A 20,632-nucleotide genomic window follows, 5' to 3' on the forward strand; every position below is an offset into this window, starting at 1 on the left:
ACATATACCAGCGGAAAACCATCTGTCAAAATCGGAGCCCAGGGGGGGATCGCCAAAAGCGCTATAACTACACCTCATTATACATTCCACCTTGCGATAAACAGGTTATTTTTCACTTTAAATGCTGCCGAAAATAGGTACACAGTAAATGTTCATTTTTGACAGCTCAATGTTGTGGGCTCCTGCCGAAACTCGGAACAATAACACACTTTGAATTTGGCTGAATATTCCTTTTAAAATTGATCAGAACACTACAATGCGTATGTCGACACATAATATGACCTTTCTTGTACCAAATATCACCAATTGTACGACAAACAATGCACTAACTTAAGAGAAAAATAAATATTTGTAAGCCAGTTCGCACCGTACGCTATAACCATCAAACTGTCAATGGCTGCTCTGTTTAAACGTCGCATCAAAATGGCTGTCAAAACGGGCCAAAATAAGCAACATAAAATTAATAATTAAAGTGCTTTTTAACATCAATCTTAGGAAAGTAAGAGTGTTACATTGCTTTAAAAATTTTTTGTACATATTCACATTGATACAAACATTTTCTGACCCGTATTCGCGCTGCCGAAAATAGGAACAAACTGCCGAAAATAGGAGCAAAATCAATGTTTGCATTTTCACGAATATTTATGAAAAAGGGTTTTGAACCGGCAAATAAAAAATATTGTAACATACTATGATAGTTTATCAACCAGAATAACAACACTTTCAAGAAAAATAATGAAAAATATTGATGTGTGAGCAATTTTTGTGAAACTGCTGCACTAGCCTGCCGGAAACTGGTACAGTTACCCTATGCTCACAAAACATAAAATTTTGATAAAAAATTGTTTCGATACAAATAAATTTAACCATAGAAATAAGATAAAAATGAAAATACTGAATCAAAAATTCATTCCTTTGGTGCAGAGTACAAACATAACGGTTTATAAATATATTTCGGATGCAACAAACAATGTACACTTACCTAAGGCGGCACTCTGGCAGCAATCGAACAAGACATCCGATTTTAACTCAAAGTGGGTAGAAAGGAGGTGCCGTCATACAGAACCATCAAGGCTTTAGAAAAAAAGCACAAAACCAGGATTGACTGCAGTTGTCAAATGCGACGAATGTTGCTAGCAAGGATAATGTATTTAGAAGGTTGATTTTTATCGCTTTTGCTGGGCGACATTGTGGGGGACAACTGTCACTCTCTGCATACAAATTTCATTACCCCGCACCAGCCCTCCCCAATTTTTATACCGGAGCCCCCGGAAGAGATATGTCAAGTCGAGAAATGTCATTTTGCTCTGAACAACTTCACCGTGTCATTTATAACACCTTGGTTGCTAGTATACGGGTATGATAAATGAATTGTTTTCGTTTAATAAAAAAATTGTATTTTGCATCAACACTTCATAATTTTGATTTTTCGGCATTTTCCATGTGATATTGCGGCTGCTGCCTGTAAACAAATATCGACGGCTGTTGTCAAACTGAATCTCAAAATGGGAACATGCCAAACGCTAAGAAGACACCTCCTCCATATTCCACCTTGCTCTAACTAACGTATATGGACATGTCACCGGCAGACATGTCGAACAACCAAGACAAACGTCGCTTGGAATCTGTCAAATTACAGTGCAGTGCCGTTTATCCGGGTACCTTTTATCCGGCTATCCGTTTATCCGTGCTGTTCAGAAATGACAGTTCAATACAAAGGTGACATTGCGTTCTGAGGAGGATATTTGAAAAAACGGTTATCAGAGCACATTGTCATAACAAAAACACTGTAATTCATGGCAAATTTCAAGCATTCTCATTTAAAAACATAAAGTTAATAAAAATTTGCTAATTTGTATCAAAACATAAGATAAATTTCAAACAAAAATCAAGAATTTGTGCTTAAATATATTCTTTGACCCTTTATCCGTGTTATTCGCATATCCTGGCGAGGTCAAGTCCCGATGAGTCCGGATAAACGGCACTCCACTGTACATACATTTTCCATGAATGAAGTCTTACTCGATTGGTGCCAGAGTGCAGGTTAAGTAATACCAAATCGAAATCAAAAGAATAACCAACTGGCAAATACGAAGCAAGTCGAAGCAATTTAATAAATACACGAAAATAAAAGAAGAACATGTTTTAAATAATTATTGGGGGTATTATTTTATTTTTTCCTGATTCCTGATTTGTTCACGTAGGAGCTAGGTGTGTACTTAGTGTAGTAAATTGTTTCCATCGTTTCTTCTCTACGCCTATACCAGTCACTGGGAACGGCCTTTAAAACAGTTCTACGAAAAAAAGGCTACCACGAATTTTGCACCGTTTGGCATTAAAACACACTAATGTTGTTCGTAATGGGTGTTGTGTGTAGCCTGTTGAGTGGTTTCCTTCCTAGGCTAGGCATATGCAAACGGCTCGCAAAACGCAACTAAAACTCAATCAATGCTCGATAATGCGCTACTTGCACACTGCTCCCCATGCACTAAAAATACAATCGAATGAGTTAGTTAATGCACTGCTTTAATGCGTTCACTTCAAAGTGGCTAGCTTCCTTCTAGACAGATTAAACGACACATTTCAGTTTCAGCCTGCATGAGGATCAAATCAATCAGTAATTATGGTAATTACCTTGTGCTAGATACTAAGCCATTCTACCCAGTTGCACGTACTTCGGTAGTCGCGTCGCAAACGTAATGTTGCTATATGTAAAATAGAATGAACGTTGTATACTCGTCGTTTCTAGACTGGGTTGAATTTACTCTTCTATCGTTAGATTTGCTTTGCCTCTTTGCTGCGACTGCGTATCGAACCGATGAAATAAACAAAACAATTTCTCTAATTTTAATATTCTTACATGGTTAAAATTTTGCATAATATTGATTTGGTATGGTTAGTTGTTTCCCTCTTTCCGCGTGTTTTACTTTCCCGTTTCTCTTCATCGCGCATCGTCGGTATCGTGATAAGTTTTAGGTAAAGAGTCCCCCCCGTGATTTTGATTCGTTTTGCTTCCCTATCCGCTCCCCGTAGAGGTTTGCTCACATGGTTCAAAATACTGTCCATCGTGTACCGATACAACAGCTGGTTGACCGGTGAAACATATTTAGAACAAAATCTATCTTTTATTTTCGAACCATCCGAACAATTACAATTACTTTAAAACGCTTTGATATACGCATTCAAACCAGTTCACGAAGAATCGTTTCCTGACTCGAGGCCGAAAACCAGCATACATAGCTGAGGATCAGCATAGGAGCTGATTCCACATCAGCTAGTCATAAAAACAGACGCACATTACCAATGCTTCATCTTCGATTCGATGCATTTGCAGTTGGATGTTAGAGGAAAACACAAAATTCGCTTCAAATAAAATTGAACAAAAGTGTCAATAACAGACCATAGGGAGGCCAAATAGTATAAAATCCCACATAAAAAAAACGTCGCTGTGTGATGTTTTGTTCTCAATAATTTAATTACATGCATCGTTTGCCGCGTTTATCTCGCCAAACGTAGAATGTATGTATTGGGGAGTTGGTAGTTTACTAACATCCTGGATCCTTCAACCAGCCGCAGTACTGCGGTGGGTGCCCTAAGGTAAAAGCACCACAATCGTATATATGCGCAGTTGATGTTTTGTTTGAAATGTGTTTTTCAATTGCATTATTCGCGTCAGTCAGTAAAAGCTATGCTCCATCGTGGCTGCTGTTTTACAATACGTTTCTTTTTCTTTTCCTTGTCTTGTCTGATTCTCTCAATCCTACAGCAAGTTTTCAGTTAAATAATAAGGTACTGTATATGCTTAACCTGTCTTAATAACAATTAGTTTCTTACGCTTAGCTTGTGTTGTTGTTTTTGTTGTTGTTGTTGTTTTTGTTCCATCTACATTACTGGTTGTATATATATAAGGTTGTATGTATATAATCATATATAATATGCTTTTTAAATGTTTGTATACCTATTAAATCTTTCCTCAACGTTAATCATCTTTCATCATCACCATCATCAACCGACAGGTTTTTAGTACAACGTTTTCGCCTCCTGTTTGTTATTGTTTCAAACTTTGAACGGGCAAGCCGCATTTCGCACAATGAACACTGTATACTGTAGAGCTTAATCTGAAATACTTCCTGCCCCAGGAATTGGCTGCCGTAGCGTATGTATATTTCTATATATATATAGTGTAATGTTGTAATATCAAATGCAGTTTCTCAAATAATTCGCTCAAATTGTGTTAATTTTATCCCTTCTTATTGCCTGGATGGCGCCCCACACCTTTGAACGTTGATTCATTAGCAACATTTCCTTACGTCCACTTTTGTTTCTCTATGTGTGTGTGTGTGTGTGTGGGATTGTCTGGGAAATGTGTTTGTCACACTAGAACGCGCTCATCACATAGGAACGTGACCGAACGCTAGTTAACCTTTCACTAGGTCCATCCTATTACGCATCCTGGGATAATTTGGAACCATTTGTCTTAGAGTCTATGTTGGCCGATTTTGCGGCTACTGGGTGATCTTAGGAAGGGGGAGGGGGGGGGGGGAGGGCAACATACAATTGAATTGTACATTAGCAAAAAGACACACTAGGTGTTGCAGTAAGTGTATGTACAAATAAAATTATTAACAAATCATCAAACTAAATAACAGACATTTCGGGAAAGAGAAGAAAAAGAAAAGTAGAACGAAACCTTACACACGGATCTCACACATGATGCAAAGGTTTTGTAATAAATATATAATAATACAATTATTAAATACACACACTCACACACAAACGTTGGAGGCAAGTTTATCCCGAAAGTGAAGGTGACTGATTTATGCTTTCGCAACAAAAAAATAGAACGGGCATACCAACACTACTGGCTCGAGGGAACAGCAGCAGTGAGGTACCCACTCGTCCAGGACTAGATCCGGATATGGAGAAGCTGCTCCTCACGCAGTGTAAGTATGTGTGCGCGCGGTTGTGTGTGTGTGTTTGAGGGAGCGTTTTGACCCAGGATATGTAGAAGCAGTTGTCGTGTGCAGCGTGTGCTTTCAGGGGCCGAACGGATAGTGAGTTAGTCGGTAGCATCTTTAGTCAGAGTAACGCCGGCAGTCGTTCCCGGTACCGTAGTACTGACCGAACTCCGCTTCGTGCTCTTGCTAGCATGGGTGCGCTGCACACACTCCCACCTTCACTAGGAGGTGCATTTTAGGAGCCGCTTATGGCGGAACTCGTAAACCCGCTGACAGTACAGTACCGCCTCTGGGGACACGATCGGTGGTGGAAGGCGCGGGTTTTCGCGCCTCAACGGAGGCACGATCGATGGTTGCTCATCGATATTTTCCTCAATTCCTTTCAGTTGTTTTCGGAATCTGTAATGGGACATGGTATGGTGCATTAGTAGTCTTGCGAAAAGGGTTAAAATGTGACCCTCGTCGGCGGACATTAGTACCTGCAGTATTCGCTGAACGTTAGCACATAGCACTTATCCTCTATACAAGCCACGCTATTGTGATCCTTGTGGCGCGAAGCAAACACCTCGTCCGGACCGTCCGTACGCTGACGACCTTGTTCGGTGTGTTCGGGCCGGTAATACCACAGCAAAGACATCATCATTTCACCTGCAACAAGAAAAATAATCGTAAGTGGATAGCGCACTCGCATGGCACTGGAAGCACACGCCAATAGATGTAGCTTTCCTACCGTCATCGGGATTTTCCCAAAGATGTGCTACTTTCGCAACATATGGCAGCTCCGCGCGTTTGTTGCCCGCCTTTAGCAGCACGCAGTCACGTGGCTTGACAATGTCTCCCAAGGGATGTCGCATCGCTGGGTAGCATGTTCTCAGTACAGGTGGATCATCACTCTGCAGTTAAAGTGAAACGAAATGATTTCATTAGTACAACACGATTGTTCTCTACTCGGGCGCACAAAAGCACTCACGTTCAAAAACACCATCCCCTGAAACGGTTGTCCTTCCCATGTCCAACCGTTACTCCAGCGCGGTATGCTAGAGCTTGGATGTATTGGCACAGTCAGCTCCTCTAACTCAGCCGCAATGTTCCGGTGCGTCGACGGACGATGCCGTTTTTTCGTGCTGAATTTTTTCGACTTTGTCTTTGATCGCGATCGCCGCCGCTTGACCGAACGACTTGATCCTCGCTTTGGCAACAGTTCCTCCTCTTCTAGCTCCCGGTAATCGTCGTCGTAGTGCGCATTTAAAGCTGGTTGATCGCCCGGCGAAGGCGCCGCTAACGGACAAGGTGGCGGCTGTTGCAGGACATTGGCCGTCGCTTCGGGTTGATGGTTCGCAGCATTTAGCTGTCCGTTTGCCTTCAGCTCCTCCTCTTCCAGTGGTTCGTCCATGAACGGCTCCATACCTTCAGGTGGTTCAAGCTCACTGCCTTCCTTTCCTTCGGCAATGATCGCTTGAATGGGAGCGTTTAGAGCGAGCTGTACGGCAGCAATACGTTGCTGTTCCTCAATCGCAGAGTTCTTGTCCGTGACAGCACTGTTGTTGTTATTATTATTGTTGTGTCGATTTACGAGCACGTTAGTATCAACGCTAGCCACATCGTCCTCCACCAACATGGTCGCCGCATCGTCAAAGTCCGTTTCCCGATCATCAATGACCGAGGATTGATCCATCAGCGTAACTACACTGTCGTCAAACAGACCAGCTGCCTTACTGCCATCTTCTTCGCGATCGTCATGACCCGATGCAGAAGCAACTTCGCCGATTGGAGCGGGGATGGGCGTCGAGGTAGCACGATGGTACAAGGATTCCACTGTACTGACCGTTGGTTCAGGATTGTGAGTGGAGCTTCGTTTCGAAGCATGCGGCACCTCATCACCATCGTCCGTTTGTGCCTTTTGTTTTCTTTTCCTGCTTGATGAAGGATCCTTTTTACGTTCCTTAGCACTTGTTTTCTTGGTACTTTTAGTATCTTTACATTCTGGATTGGAAGGCGTTACCAAGTCCACCTTCTCCGTGGGCGTAGTTTTAGAAGACTTAGACTTAGATTTTGAATGTTTGCTCTTAGTAGTGCCGGACGCTGGGGTATCCGGCAAGGTGACATCAGCTGCTAATGGAGAGCACTTTGACTTGCACTTTTTCTTGTTGCCTTCCCCGTTGCGCTCTCGGCCTTTTGCGGAACCCCGGCTCTGTTCCGAATGCGAACGTCCCTCTTGCTGCTGCTGTTGTTTGAGTTTCTTTAACCAACTCCGCGAATGGATTTGCAGATCTGTTCCGCTGAAAAATTCTGGTTCAGAAAAGTAGCCTTTTGCCACGAGATCGATCGTTCGATCAACATTAGACAGTGTTGAAACTGTGGCATCCACGGGAGCGTGTGCCGATACTGTTTGATTCGTGTGGACAGCGGATGCTGTGTTATTGGTGTCTGCTGTCAAATCCAGCTCATTTGAAGAGAGTAATTCAGAGCAGTTAGGTATCGTGTTTTCGACCTCTGCCACAGTAGTATTCGCCTCACTTTCACTAGCCGCCACTAATGGCTGTGTTTCGGATAGGGAGACAATATCCTTCGTTTCTTGTATCGCTGGCGATTGCTGCTGACTCTGCTGCGGCTGCTGTTGTGATTTGCAGAACTTTTTGCGGGCATTTCGGCGGATCGATAGGAGCGTTACGCTCGATCGACGCAACAATCGTTCCCGAATTGACACTGGCAATCGTTTCAGCGACTCAATGCTCGAACGGAATACCCGATAGAACCGCTTGACTGATCGTGTGCGTACCGAGCTAACTGCATCAGGTGTGGTCTTAGGCTGTTTCTTATCAGTTGGTGCTCCCGATAATGTCCGGAGAAGCTTTCTCCTGCAACTTTTTCTTCGTGGTTTCGATCCGGGCCGTTTCTTGAGGCGCTGTTTGCGACCATTTTGATCCGCTGACTGTTCGCTTTGTAGTGCTCGCTTTTCTGCCTGCACTAGGCGCTGCTCCTGCAACTCGATGTCTTCCACATCCTCAACCTTTTCCTCCGGATTCGCTTCCTCATCGTCCTCCTCCTCGTCGTTTTCGTCCTCTTCGTCCTCATCCTCCTCCTCCTCTTCTTCGTCGTCCTCTTCCTCTTCTTCACTTAGCTCTACCGGTTCCGGACACTGCGGCTGCGGGTCATCATCGTCCTCCAGGCCTTTTGTACGTTTGATCAGATTCTTATAGCTATTGGGAGGTGACTGCTTCGGTGTTGCTTTTTTGCATGCCACCAGCAGCGGTCTCCGTTTGACGGTCGACGCCGGTATCGGTACCGGCGAGGGAGGATCTAGGCTGCCAGCACAGCTGTCATGTGATTGTACTTTACCACTGTTCTTTGATATTGAGCTCAGTTGTTCGGAGGCGCCAGCAACGTTGGGGATTAGGCTATCACTAAGATTAAAACTATTATCACTACTGTTTCCCCTCAATTGCTGGGCCGTGCTTTTGCAGACTTCGTCCATCTTTGATGTTATCGCAGCCGCCGCAGTTGTCGCCGACGCTGCTGGAATCGATTGCGCCATTTTGGGCGTTTCCATCATGGACGCTTCCGTCGTTAGCACGAGTTCGGTGAGTAAACTCTTGCTATCCGGAGGTAGTTTGGCATCGGTTTTCACATCATCCTTCTCCACTAGCAGACCAGTGATTAAGGGCTGTTGCTGCTGCTGCTGCTGCACATTGTAATGCGAATGCAGATGGTGGTGATGGTGCGGTGATGACCCATGCAATAGATTTGTACTGGCACTGTGGTGATGGAGGTGGTGCGGTATGTGCGAGGAATCACGCACCTGTTGCAAATGGTGGTGCAATTGGTGATGATCGACCGGCACATGGTGCTCGGGATGGTAGATCGACCTGTCGACTGGTTTCATTTCATCTCGATCTTTTTTGATTACAATCGATTCATCCAGCAGGTCCGGCGTCATGGCCGGGCCCGTCTCTTCGAAATCTTCCTTTTTGCAAACTGCTCCGACCAGCGGTTCCAGGAGCTTAAACTCTTCGATTTCCTGCTTCACGATCGCCGTCGACACCGGAATGTCTGATAGTTTGTCATCTTTGCTGTGTGTTTTGTCACTGCAATCAACCCCCTTCGCAAGCACGTTCACGGGAGGCACGTTCAGTGCGGTTGACACCCGAACCGGGCTCATATCGGGAGTTTCAAGCAGCGCCATCTTGCTCGATATGGAGTAGGGTGGCGTGAGCGTGCCATGATGTGTTTCCTCCTTCAGATCAGCCAGCTTCGCATGGTGGTAATAGCCCATTGGATGATGGTAAGGATGATGGTACGGGCTACCGTAGTGCATTGGCGTCGAGAGCAGATCGGTCGCGGTTTCGGGTTTGATCGGTAGCTCCGTTTTGTAGCACATCTTCTCTGGATGGTGTGCATCGATTCCGGTGGTGGCAGCCGTTGACACGGTTGATACCGGTGTGCTGTGTTTGGTAGCCGAGCTAATGGTAGTAGTCACCGGCGAAGTGGACGTTGCAGTCACTGCGGGTTTTTGTGGCGTTGTAACCTCCGTTTGAAGTGGCCCATGTGGCGTATGATGCAGCGGACCCGGATGGTGATGGTGATAGTGGTACGGATACGTGTGTGGATGATGGACCGGTGGTCCCTGTGAATGCATTTCCATCGGTAAAGGTACCCCGTGATGGTGATGTGCGTGATATCCGTGTGATGGATGCGGTTGCTGCTTGGGAGCAGCATTTGGCGGTGTTTCGGCATCGGCCACCATCTGCCGGACGGGCGTGGTGGTGGCTGCTGTCGTAGTGGCGACGACGGGTGCGTGAATGTCGAGCGGCGCTGGAGACGAGGAGGACGACGCCGACGAGGAGGACGAGCTAGACGATATCGTGATCGGTTCAGTAGTAGTGCTGATTCTCGTGCTCGGCTGGTTTTGTACGATATGGTTGTTTGTGGCTACTGGGCCCTTACTGGCCTTGATACCAATAAGGGACCCAGCATTGACGTTTTTTGGACACTGCATCGGACATGGACAATTGGTTGTGTAATGCGCATCTGCGATGAAGTAGACAAGAAAACAGACACAAGTTAGCGAGAGTTCAAACTCGTTGATTAAACATTAAAACTAAATTTATGTACTTTGAACTGATGCAGATTGAGTTTTGTTCTCGTTTCCAATGGAAGAAAATTATGAAATTTTATTTGAATGGCAATATTCACTGATAAAACGATAACACTCCAAAGTATTTAAAATGAATTCTCATGCATCAGTAACAAAGTAACTGATAAACAACAAAACTGAACATTTTTAGAATGGAACTGATTGAACGAAAATGATATGTCAATTAACCAAGAGAAATAGAGAATGTTGGTAATGTGGAATAATAATAAACAGATGACGTGAAATCATGCACAAGGATACTTCAAAAGGTTCGAGAGAGCGAGAAAAACACACAGAAAGACGCAAGGATTCAATGCTTGCACAAGGTGACGTACTCGGAAGTGAGATGATGAGAGATGAGTTCGCTGTCATACATTGGCTTACCCATATACGCAGGCGGCGGCGGCGGGTGCTGTAGGTTGCGAGGATAACACTGGCCACCTGAGCCGGGCCCTGGACTACCATACCCTGGATATGGCGAGTACGGATAGTGATCCAGATGCTGGGGACCCTGGGGTCCAGCAGGTACGAGTTGTGCCCCGGACGGTGGTGGCGGCGGTCCCGGCGGTCCCTGTGCGCTACTGGGTGGTGGTGGTGCCTGCTCGTACAGGTGATGCTCCGGACCCGGTCCCGGCCCGGGGTAGTACCGCCGGGAGGTCGGATAGTAGGGCGGAGCAAACTTTGGGTAGTAGTGGGGTGAGTAGGCGTGCGTGTAGTACATCTCCGGCGGGGGCCCATGGGGTGGGGGCGGCTGTGGTCCGTAGGGAGACGGTGCGTAGTACCCGGGCGGCAGATACGTCGGCGGACAGTGCATCTGCATTGGGCGGGGGTAGAGATTGGTCGGTGGGCCACCAGCACCGGTCGCCGGACCGTACCGGGATGCCCCGTAGGGCTGGGAGCGATGACCCCCCAGGTCAACTCCGCCACCTGCAAATACGGAACGAAAATAACGATCGGCATCATCAGCGGCGGCGGCTGCGGCTGCTACGGCGACTGCGGCCCGTGGGCGCAGGAGGGGGGGATGGAACCCCATCGGGAGATCGTTGGCGGGGGAGCGTCCGGGCGTACCTGTCAGCAGGACGTCGCTGTCCGTACTGTCGGCCGTAGAAGACGCGGGCGGTTGCTGGGGGCTCTGCAGGAGCGCCTCGCCATCCGGACCACTTTTCGGACCGTGCTGCGACGGCGGCTGACCCAGTAGGTGAGGCGATATCAGCGGACCAGCCGGTTGATAGTAACCTGCGAAGAAGCGAAGGAATGAAAGCACAAGCAGTGGTGAGTGATAAGATTGTAAGACGCTACTTAGCAGTTAGCAGTGTGCATAATTGAGTTTTTTTTAAAGGAAATTGGACTTCAAAATCCGTGTTGACATGCCTTGCTCGGTGTAATAATACAGTTTAATTATCATTTGATTTTGTTACCCGTTGGGCGTACGAAGCTCTAAACCTAATTGAATTAATACTCAAATTGACTGTCTGCGGCGCACCATTTGTGGCACCAGGTGCCATCATTTCCTGCCTAGAGGGGAAAAGGAAAAGGGTTGCTTGCGCAATAAGGCGTAAAATCGGTGTCCCCTGCGAGCTAGGGCATGTTTTAATAAAGGGTGGAAAGGCCAACGTAACAAGCACTGGAGGAGCATGTGAGTTATGTTCTTTTGTAATTTAGCTCACTTGCTATGCAAAACCATGCCCGACCCGACCCGGCATCGAAGGACCGATGCGTTTTTCTATTTATTTATAAATGCTGTGTTTGAGTACAACACAACCTCTCCTTAGGTAAGCGTCGCTCTGAAGCAGAATGAGTTTTACGGTTGTTGTCGAAGCAAAGTGTAAACACAAACGAATACATCCCCAAGATCGAGACATGATCATACAGGTTTCGGGGATGGGCTAACGTTTGGTGTCCCCTGATGTTTTTTGTTTCTCCGCAAAAGCATTCGGAGAAGACTCTTGTGTTCGAGTGTTCCCGAGCAGTGTGACGTTACTCATTGTTCTGCAGCATTTTTCTATCGTTACTAATATATTTCACCCTATATGGGTTTCTGTTTCGCGAACCGTATTACCACCACCACCACCCGTAACAGACTAGCGGTCGTTCTTTCGGGACTGTGGTGTGGCCGAGTAGTAGATGATGTGTCAGTCCTTCGTTACGGTTTTCCGGCTGACAAGGGTTGTTGTTGTATGGGGCTGAGCTTGACACTTTGGTGGAAAAATTGGTCTGTGTGTGTGTGTTCGTTTCGCTTTTCCACGACGTTCGCTTGGAATGTCACACTGTCTCGACGTTTCCATACTCTTGCTCTATTTCGTTTGGCGGCTCCACAACGACGCAAAGGGAAATTCCGTTTGGTGCGGCCTCCGGAAGGGTGGGACGGTCGCATGTTTTCACTTTCACTATCGCTGCATGAGTTTGTCATAAAAATGAAATAAAACACCAGCTCTCATCAAGTGAGCGGTCGGTGGGTAATGTGAGGGTTGCTGTTGCTTGGCGTGTTTAGAGGATTTTTACATCTGCTGGCTTGTGCGTCGTCAATGTTGTTTTTGTTGGTACAATTTAGAAGAAATTAAAACAAAAGAAAACATGCAATATTAAAAATTATATTTATTATTAATATCCAATTAAATAAATTATACCAGATAGTATTAAGCCTGCTTCCACACCACATTAAACCCTTGCTGTTTTTGCAATACCTAACAGATCCTTCAAACATGTTGACAGTGTTGGTAATACATTTAACTTAAAACTCAATTCCAATTTCCAATCCTGCAGACAGCAAGGAAGACGCTGGATAACCCCTCCTAAAGCGAAATAATCAGCCTCTAGGCATCATTGTCATCATCACCATCGTCGTCGTCGTCGTCGTGTGAAGTGAGAAATCTCACGATAATTGAGTTAAGCCCGAAGGTTGTTCCAACTGTCCAAATATAGACAGTTTACGTTTTCCACCGCGTTTCGTTCTCCCATCGTTACACAGCGTGGAATTCCCCGCACCTCCCCCCCGGAGGTCCAGGGTGTCCGTGGAATAGAAAATCTTTTTGTGAGGGGCAATCGTGATTATGGTACAGGGGTAGCGGAGAAAATCTCAACCAAGAACCGCGGTGCTGCTGCTGCTGCTGCTACAATTTCCTTCTGTGTGATGTGCATTTAAGTCTAGCATGAGTTGTTTTGTGGATTATGTTTCTTTGCCCGTTTTTCCCCCTGCAGCCACTGGCGTGAAATGGAATAAATCGTACAAGTTTCCGACCCCAGTTCCAAACATCTTACGTACGAGGGATGTTGAGAGCACTTTATGGGACAGGGTGGTGGTGCACTTCCAGCAAAACTTGCCAGCCACTTCCCCCGTCACTGGTACAACACAACAACCGCTGCCGTGTTGTGATTTTTGTCCTTGCTTACAGATTTTACCATAAATCCTCTCCTGACTACCGTAAGGAGTTCCCTTACGCTTGTCATTAAGAGTAGAAAAAATTGAAACGTAATAAAAATTCTCACCTGAACTGAGTGAATTTTACGGTTTGCCACTGTTGATAGGATCCGGATTGTGAACCGCGAACGGCACCTTTACAGCAGACAGACATAGCCACCACCACCATCACCATTGGCTTGGTTTGGTTTCGCGCGAACAGCGCAGTAATTTAAGCCCAATAAAATTGATATTAATCCAGTTTTGCGATAAATTGCCACACCGGGGCGAAGGGAGAGATGTAAGAAAAAAAGGTGTAACTCTCGCAATGTCCCGATGACAAAAAAATTTCTTCTTCGCGGAACCTGATTGCGTCACCGAGAGAGCAAAAAAAGTTAAACAAAAAGGGTTGTAAAAAAGGCAATGAAGTGTTTCGAGGCGAGCAAACAACCGTTGATGGGAGGAGGGAGGGGGGGGGAGGAGGAAGGAATTTGCCTTTTTTGGAGTTAAAACAAAAAGGCAAAAAAAACTGAAACGAACGCAACCGAGTTCAGTTGGTTAATCTTTCACCATGTAAATCCGATTCACCTGCCTGCCCGATGAACGATGTCGAGGTTACTGATGATGAATATTTTATAACCCTCCACGGCGACGAGGAGGAAAAAAATAATAATAAAATAAACGATTTGCTCCAAGCGGCGCCCGGGGAGGGTATGGCTTTGACGACAAACGGAATTGACACCAAATTATATGATTTACCGGTTTATTGCGCGGATGCGATTTTGTGCTGTTTGTTTTTTGTTGGTTTACTGTAAGTGCTTGTTTAATTTCGTTTGAGTGTTGATGTTCATGTTCAGTTGATTCGGTGTCGGGCGGTGGCGGTGTGACAAGACAATGAAGCGAAAAGGTTACACAGTTTCTGAATTTCAAACTTTAACCTGGTTTGGATTAAATTGATCAAGTGACTGACGAGCGAGCGATTAGGAGTTGTTGAAGATAACTGAAGATTTTAGTTCGAATTCTAATCGTCGCTAAAACGCTCCAGTATCACATCACAATTGACATTTTTGAGCAAGGATTATGGAGAATTCGAGCAACATCCCTTAAATCGGCACTATAAACTTCACTTTAAGTGCACCAGCCCTCCTTTAAAGTCCTTTAAAATCGACTTGTTGATGCTTTCTTCTTAATCAGTTATAAATAAATAACGTTGCCAATCCTTATCATTGATCGTGTGGTAATTTTACACAAAAAAACACCAAATTTACACAAAATAACGTCGCACTGAAATTGCCTTTGTTTTCCATCACAAACTAAAGTAAAAGAATGTCAAATGAGCTCAGCACTATCGTCCATCGATAGAAGAAGGTCTAATTGTTTGTTTGATCACACACAAATCCATAATACCCCGAACTGTTCCGTGAAATTAAGAAAAAAAATCATACCGCAAAGTGCACCATGGACATCGTACAAGTAATGGAATACATTCGTAAGATGCTCCTTCCTTATGCTCAATATGCCAAATAAGAGTGCGTCAGTACACCTGCGAACACATCAGCTAAAGCACACCGCACGTTAAACTGATTGACTTCCGGGCAACAACGACCCATAAATGATGCTATCAAACAGAGGATGATGCGCTTCTATTTCACTTCCCAGCTTCCACAACACCACCAGCACCATGTCTACCGCCAGCAACGAAGAAGGTGTCACTAATCTCTTGGTTAATTACTTGCCAATCCGTGGCAATGCTGCGGGGCTTCAGTGCGATTAGGGGGACCGCACCACAGCTGTAGTATACCGTGGCGAGCAATGTAGACGATGTCTGATGATGATGCTGATGATCATGACCAAGCCTCTTGGTTGTGGGCATCGAACGTGCGGCAATGTATGACATGGTAGTAAATCCCTCTCCAAACCAATTTACACCTAATCACGCATTACAAATTAATTTCGTCCAGATTGCTCCACCAAAATCGTACATACACAAAGACACACACACACACACAGACAATGCCGAAGAACGCATACACGTACAACTTTTACCGCGAGCGTGGCGGCGTTCCAGGACATACGTTGAGTTCGAAATTAAAAAGTCTCTCCACTCTGGTGCTGTTGCCGTATCCTTATCCCGAGCAGAACCGTGCAGCGCATTACCCCAGCACGGAACGAAACAGACACCCAAAACTCCAACCCGCAGTGCTGTTATCTACAATACCCGAGCGCTTTCCACGTGAGTGACGTCGTATCTCGCCTACCGCTGTGTTACACGAGTTTCATTTACATAAAATTTCTCTCCACACCCCGACGGGATGGCGACTGCTGCTGCTGCTCGTGGGATTTGGGAATGGGGATGATTACGAGACTTTAGTTAAGTCGCGGTTTGATAGTCAGTTGTGCCCTCCGGGCTCTGGGGCAACCTTCCGTGGCAAAGTTTGTGCAGAGGTGAGAGGATGTGTGTGTTGGAAAAGTTTTACAAATTTGCTCCTGATCAACGAGGATTAAAACGGTGAAGTTGTTTCCAGATCGTTAGAGCTTAGACGCATCCGGATGGGGACGATTTTGGTAAGCAATGTCGAACAGCCTCGAAGGAGATACGCTTTTTAACGCCTTCCACCGTTTATTGATTTGTGTGTTGGCTTTAGTAGGGGTGGAGGACCACTCCGTCCACCGTATTCATAAATCTTATTTTGGCCTGCTGCTCCCGAGTCCCGAGTGGCAAATACGGGCGAAAGACACAAAACCTTAGCGCAGCAGTACTTATCGAGCAAATCACCCGTGGGATTTTCGGCAAACCATCGTCGTTGTCGATGGAGGCCCGACGGTTTAGACCGCCTTACGATGGATCCATAAAATCAATGGTGTTTGACAGTGTCAGCAAGATTCGTCGTCCTCCCTCCCAGCAGACCGGAATCGGTTATACATTCGGGTTCTTGGGGAGGGTGGAATATGTTACGATACAGAGCAGGATCTGTCCTCACTTGCTGTAAGTGAAATCATCAACATCATCATCGACAGCATCGTCTGACGACGAGACACCGTTGCTCCGAAACGATGCCGAAGGCACATACATAAATACATACATATATTCGTAAGAAGGCACACCACCTCCACCGAACAGCTCTACTAACCCCGAGCTCCCGTTTCGAATTTGATGCGTCAAATATGATGGCAATGAGCCTTGCTCTGTCAGGGTTTTGCGCCCAACACACACACACGACATGTGATCGAAACACTTTTCGGAAGCGGTAGAGATTGTTGTGGATATAGCATTACAGCAGGGCCAAACTGGCTCTAACCCCACACTGGCAGAGCACCAGACTGCATGGCTGCGGTCTCCAATTGCCCATTTGCAGCGCTTGTGGCGCATGGTCGATGGGTTGCGGGGTTGGCGAATCTTGGTGAATGGAATAAAGATGTGATGATCGCACTCTGCTGGCGATACGTTTGTGTTTTGATGAAGTTTCGGGTGACACTTTATGACAGCAGCCTGTTGGAACACGACGACGACGACCGTGGCCGGAAACCTTGCGTACGGTTAATCAGCGGCAGGCAACAAGCACGCGATACGGACGGGAGGAGTGTGAAGGAAATTGACATGTTGTCTCACGCGCGGTCATAATATCTGCGTCCTCCTCGGGGAGTTTTGTTGCGCTGTTTGATGGCAATTTACCGCCGCACTGGAACTATTACTGGATTGAACTATTGCCGGGGCGTGATGGTTACGCTTGCAGAAAGATCGGGTAGGGACGGAAAAACAAACTATAAAATGACTCATTCCGTAATTGTGGCTGTGATTTTGCGGATAGAAGTTGCTATGTGTATCGGTGTGATTTTCAAAGCGATGATTATGATAAATTTGGTAATTTTGCAATAGTAACGTCAGAAGAGTTATATTAATCTAATTGCATTTCTCACAGTGAAGAACATTTCACACCTTGCAAACCTGTACGCTCTCTAGGTTTACGCTAGGTCGTTTAGTATCCTTACCCACTTACTTTAAAGTCATTATAATCGAATCAATCCTAGCAAAAAAAGGCAACTTAAAGCGTTGTCGGAGTACCCCTGACACTAGGGTCATACTGTAATGCATACATGTCTAACTACGCACTAAACGCAGAATGGTGAGTGTGTTTGTTTTTTTTTCTTCTCTCCCATCCGTACTAGCCAACAGTAAATCGTATGTTAAGAAGGAATGTCATACCGTGCGGCGTAAAACGACAACCGCGGAACGATACACGCTATGGTATGCGCAGGAATCTGGCCACATACCACTCAATCGTAACCGTACCGTGTACACGTTTCTGCCCTCGCGCGCCACAATAAAAGGAACAACTCGAAACCAACCACCACTACACACTCGAAAGCGATTCAAGAAGTGATGCTCGCAAGCAAAAGAAACAATAAGCAGCAAACATCCTTCACGGTGTGGCATAAATGACGACGGCAGAAGCAACCCGCGAGCAATAGGTCGTTTTTTTTCTTTTTTTTATTCGCCCCTCAGTCGACTGGCGGCAGCTGCCAGGAAAAGAGCTAGGGAAGAAATAGTGGCATCTCCCTGAGGAAGCGATTCCTTACGAAGCGAAGGATGTGTAGTGCCGCGAAACAGAGAACTTGCAGCAAACGCGGACGCAGGAAGCGATCGGTTAAGGGGGTAAAAGCCCCGGCTATATGCCAACGAGAGAAAGAAAGGGATGTGGCTGCAAAAGTGAGGAAGTGAAGAAAGCGCAAGCAATGCGCTGCACAAGTATAGCTATGGCGCACGAAAGATTAAACCGAGCAGAGATGAATGAAAAGAGGATTTTTATTACACAATAAGGCGTAAATATTCCATTTTATCCTTTGCTCCGTTTTTGTCGGGCCCTTGCCTAGCAGCAGTTCCTGTTGCGGCAAAACGCCGGTGGTTTTTTTTCGTTGCCTCAAACACCCTCTGTAGAGCCTTCGCTCGCTGCTGCAGCGCAATAGTCTTATGTATTGCGTCCTTTTGAGCGCAGAAGAAAGAGGCAACCAAACAAACGGGGCAAGATGAATAGAGCGAAATCAAACGAAAGTAGAGCGACGTCGTAGTAAGCGGATCCAGGACAGTTGACAGACACACCCTGCAGCAGCAACAGCAAAGGTACAGGAATGAGTACAGGGCACGGCCGCGAGCCGCCACTGCTAGCGCCACCACCGGTTGCCGTGTTGCCGTTCGTCCTCGAGGGCTCGTCACACTTCGGCACCACGGTGCGGTAGGTTTGCGTGTGCAAGAAGGAACCCTGGCGGGTCGGGTGGCCCTTTCGGTGTTTGCTTTTGGTTTGCGTGCACCACACACAGAAGATGGAATCATAATAACGCACTTTATTTTTATGAGACGGTTCTATTTTGATGGTTGATAAAATATTTAGCTGCTCACGCGGTATGGTGTCGGCGTTGCCGTGAAGTCAATCATCGGCGCACGAGCGGTGTGTGGCAAGAAGGCAAGAAGCGTCGAGCACTATTGCTGACGGGAAAACTGAATTTCAGATTACATTACTGCATGTTGAAATGGGGCTTTTTTCGACAATTTAGTGAAAGTGGAGGCGAGGAGGTGCATTAACAACGGGGATGAGGATTTGAGCCGGTTATTAAAGCCCAATTTGGAGGTGTTTTGAAGAGAAAAGGAATCGGATCATCATTCTTGTACAACTGGTTGAACATAGCACGATTGCTTCGCACGAGTTGCTGTGTAATTCAATTGAACTGTTAACAGAGTTCTGCAAACACTTAAAATGTACTATTTATTAAAAACAACTACTACCACATTTGCCAAGATTACGATTTAACGAGTGTCTAGTGCGATAAATGTGATCATAACCAGCCTAATTATTGTACTGTCATAATGAGCAATTAACTGAGTGAACGTGTGTGCTTAAAACTAATAGTGCCATAGTGGCCCCAAGATAACTGACAATATCCCGTCCGTTTCGTTACGTGGGCCTCCCATTTTGCACTCTGTTATCATTAATTTCATGGAACAGCTCTCAGCTTCTCAAACTGGATGTACACCATCATACACTTCGCTTGAAACTAGAGGACCAGGAGGCGTCCTGGTTGCCGACGGTGACACAATTACTCGACCAGACTGAGGACATTGCTCCATTTGATTCAATCTGCGTGCAACCGTTCGGTGACAATCACAGGATCACAGGACGATGGGTTGCGTTTCGCATCCAAGCGTTCTCTCCTCCCATCGTGCACAACAAAAGCGTCCTAATCTAGGGCACTCGTTTGCGCTTTGTCCCGATTTGTGTTTCTCCCTTTCATTGGCACCCTTCTTTGTATCACCCGGCCCAAGTGGCAGAAAGAAATAAACTAATCGAACGGGAGAGAGAGAGGTCCCAAACAAGGGTATTCTGTGACAAAGTGTCTTGAACGCTTTGGCCACGGCACGGCGTTTTGGCCCTGTTTTTGTCGCACGATTCCTCGCTTGCATCCTTCGGTCGATGTCGGTCGGTGGTGGAAGTGTGTAAGGTAACCGGGCTCGGTCAACAACTTTTGCTATTTATGCGGCCGTATGCTAAGACAGTGTACGCCGGGCTTTGCCAAAGGACTCAGTAACCTCCGTTTCCTGAACGGTCTATGTGCAGCTGTTAGTGGGGCTGGCTTTGCAAACAGCAACGAGGACGCACGGACTGGGGAGCTTATTGCGGGAAAGTGAGGCCGAGAGGAGTGTGTCAGTTTTTATCGTTCTTTTTTTTTCTTCTTTGCTTCGGTAACATTACTCTTCATTTGCAGATCCATGTCATTCGGGTGGTGAGTGCTACTTAGGGGCAAACGTACGCCGCACAAATGATTGTGTAGCCGCCTGCGAAAAGTCTTTCACCGTTGCTTTCCTTCTTCCTTTCAGGTTAGGGTTTGTGGACAACAGTTGCGTGAAAAGGGAATTACAGCGGCAGCCTAGCGGTGGTATTCGAAGAGCCTAGAAGAAGAAGACGGTCTCGGATCGATGTCTTGATCATCTCGAGGCTTGTGTCTGTGCTGTGACACACAATACGCGGGGGTTTGGGATGGCCAAGATGGGCCGTCATCGTTAGGAGTTGTGATGAATAGACATTGTTGTGGAAAACGTAATGGAACTTGTGGGCTGGGTGGGCAAAGGATGGTGGTCCCGGTCATCTTAAC

The 20,632-nt window shown here is 46.1% G+C and overlaps 1 protein-coding gene across 1 annotated transcript in view; it reads right to left on the minus strand.

The window, feature by feature from the left end:
- Window positions 1-2,141: 2,141 nt before the first annotated feature.
- LOC120897713 overlaps window positions 2,142-20,632 on the minus strand; it is a 152,815-nt gene continuing 134,324 nt past the window's right edge. Inside the window, 7 exon segments of the mRNA XM_040302766.1 lie at window positions 2,142-5,184; window positions 5,186-5,357; window positions 5,438-5,606; window positions 5,689-5,851; window positions 5,929-9,986; window positions 10,477-11,019; window positions 11,161-11,328. Of these exon segments, the coding sequence (XP_040158700.1) occupies window positions 5,080-5,184; window positions 5,186-5,357; window positions 5,438-5,606; window positions 5,689-5,851; window positions 5,929-9,986; window positions 10,477-11,019; window positions 11,161-11,328 (5,378 nt within the window). The 3' untranslated portion in view covers window positions 2,142-5,079.

The sequence above is a fragment of the Anopheles arabiensis genome, chromosome 2 (assembly GCF_016920715.1).
Source record: "Anopheles arabiensis isolate DONGOLA chromosome 2, AaraD3, whole genome shotgun sequence".
Lineage (NCBI taxonomy): Eukaryota > Metazoa > Arthropoda > Insecta > Diptera > Culicidae > Anopheles > Anopheles arabiensis.